This window comes from Mandrillus leucophaeus, unplaced genomic scaffold, assembly GCF_000951045.1.
Source record: "Mandrillus leucophaeus isolate KB7577 unplaced genomic scaffold, Mleu.le_1.0 Scaffold24, whole genome shotgun sequence".
Taxonomy (NCBI): domain Eukaryota; kingdom Metazoa; phylum Chordata; class Mammalia; order Primates; family Cercopithecidae; genus Mandrillus; species Mandrillus leucophaeus.
In genome coordinates this window covers 4,006,065-4,008,481 of record NW_012102476.1, presented here as the reverse complement: position 1 = coordinate 4,008,481, position 2,417 = coordinate 4,006,065, and the positions used below count along the sequence as shown (strand labels likewise).

The 2,417-nt window shown below is 53.8% G+C and overlaps 1 protein-coding gene across 1 annotated transcript in view; it reads right to left on the bottom strand.

Moving 5' to 3' along the window:
* The window catches only part of TRIM72 (tripartite motif containing 72, E3 ubiquitin protein ligase), a 14,661-nt gene that overhangs the window by 5,765 nt on the left and 6,479 nt on the right, over positions 1 to 2,417 (bottom strand). Inside the window, exon 5 of the mRNA XM_011982556.1 lies at positions 509 to 531. Coding sequence (XP_011837946.1) covers positions 509 to 531 — 23 coding nt within the window. The remainder of the gene's footprint in view (positions 1 to 508; positions 532 to 2,417) is intronic.

Here is a 2,417-nt window from a genome sequence, read left to right as displayed (position 1 = left end):
GCCCTTCTCCCCATAATGCCCTCCTCCCAGCAATGCCCTTCTCCCAGCAATGCCCTTCTCCTCACAATGCCCTTCTTCTTCCAGCAATGTCCTTCTACCAGCAATGCCCTTCTTCTCCCAGCAATGCCCTTCTCCCCACAATGCCCTTCTCCTCGCAATGCCCTTCTTCTCCCAGCACTTGGCCTAGCCAACTCCTGTTCATCCCTCCAGGACCCATCTCAAACATTCACTCCATGCCTGGCCACCCCTTTCCCTCCACAGCCCCACTGAGCACACAGTGATGCCTTTGTCCCCACCCACATGTGTCTCATGGCACCAGTCTAGGAGGTCCCTGAGCAAAAGGATCCGTCCAGATCATTTCTGTCTATAACCATGTGTTCAGGCAGGGGTGGGGCAGCAGACTGAATTGCAGGTGTGCAGGCACAGTAGTGAGTGGAGAGTGAGCCGGCTGGTGTCCCTAGAAGACTGGGACAAGTCGGGCAAAGGGGCAGGGCCAGGTTGCTCTCACCTGCTGGTCACCAGGCAGTATTTCTGGAGAGAGAGAAAAAGAGAATGGTGGTGAAGCCGATGTTGGGGACACTGGAGACTTTTGAGGATGGGGTAGACAACTAGGAATGCTAAGTGCAAGGTCAGGAAGAATCAGAAAAGCTCAAAGAGGCCAGATGAGGTGGCTCATGCCTGCAATCTCAACATTTTGGGAGGCCAAGACAGATGGATTGCTTGAGGCCAGGAGTTCGAGACCAGCCTGGCCAACATGGTGAAACTCATCTCTACCAAAATTACAAAAAAATTAGCTGGGCGTGGTGGCAGGCACCTGTAATCCCAGCTACTTGGGAGGTTGAACCAGGAAAATCACTTGAACCTGGGAAGAGGAGGTTGCAGTGAGCCGAGATCACACCACTGCACTCCAGCCTGGGCAACAGAGCAAAGTCCTGTCTCAAAAAAAAAAAACAAAAAAGCCAAAAGAGACCTAGAACTCAAGGCCACCCCTAACCCTTCACTTTTATGTGGATTACAAAAAGGTATCTTCGCCTCCAAGCAACTCTGATTCCACCTGATAGAAAACTGTCCTAATAGGCCGGGTGCAGTGGCTCACACCTGTAATCCCAGCACTTTTGGAGGCCAAGGCAGGCAGATTGCTTGAGTCCAGGCATTTGAGACCAGTCTGGGCAACATAGTGAGAACCTATCTCTACTAAAAATACAAAAATTAGCCAGGCATGGTGGTAAGTGCCTATAGTCCCAGCTATGGGAGGCTGAGATTGGAGGACTGCCTGAGCCTACAAAGTCAAGGCTTCAGTGAGCTATGGTCATGCCACTGCCCTCCAGTCTGGATGACAGAGTGAGACCCTGCCTTAAAAAAAAAAAAAAAAAAAAAGTGTCCTAATAAATATATAAACCGACAAGGTCTGTGATATGAATAGTGCTCACTTAATACAATGTCCTTATGCACTGCTCAGCCTAAACAACCATACAGCAGCCCTGAGGCCTGCCCCTCCCGGACATGTGACGCTGGCTCATCCCTGCCCCTCTCTGGGCCTATCTGACAATGGGATGAGGTCTCTGGGGCCTGAGCAGTGAGGGGGCTGAGGCAGGGAGGGGACGGGGGGTCACCCAGTGCTCACCATTAGGAACTCAGTCTGCGGTTTGTCGGCCACCTCCTCCAGCACCTTCTCCATCTGCCGCAGCTGCTCCAGGTAAGAGTTCAGGCTCCCCAGCTCCCGGCGCAAGGCAACCCCTGCCTCACCCCGCACACGCTCTGCCTCACGGTCCAAGGAGCCCTCCAGTGCAGCCAGGAACACCCGCATCTTGCCCAGCTGCTCCCCCACGGCCCCCCGGAACTGACGCACTGTCTCCTGCGGGAATGGGGCAGTGATTGACGGAATAAAGGCTCTTAGCTGGAGACCCCTAGCCTGGCCCCCAGCCCCCGAGACATGGCCCTATGAAGTCCTCACCTCCACCTCCACCAGCTGATGCTCCAGCACAGCTACACTCTTCTCCTTGCGCATGCATGCCTCCTGCAGCTGCAGTTTCTGCTGTGGCAGCTGTGTCTGGGGGGCGAGGCATGGAGAAGTGATGGGGATGCCACTCACCCCAAACCCACACCTCCCAACCTAAACCTGCCCTCTGTGGCTCAACCTCAATGCCATTTCCTCCTCCAGCCATCTTCCCATCCCCAAACCCACTTACATGCCTACCAGCCCCAGCCGTTGCTACTCCTGAAGTCCAAATGCTTCCCCTGCCCCTTGCCTATTTTGGTGCAGTTTTTTTATTTATTTATTTTGATGTTTTGTTTTGAGACAGGGTCTCGCTCTGGAGTGACCCTGGAGTGCAGTGTCATGATCACAGCTAACTACAGCCCCAACCTCCAAGGCTTAATTGACCCTCTCACGTCAGTCTCCCAAGTCCCAAGTAGCT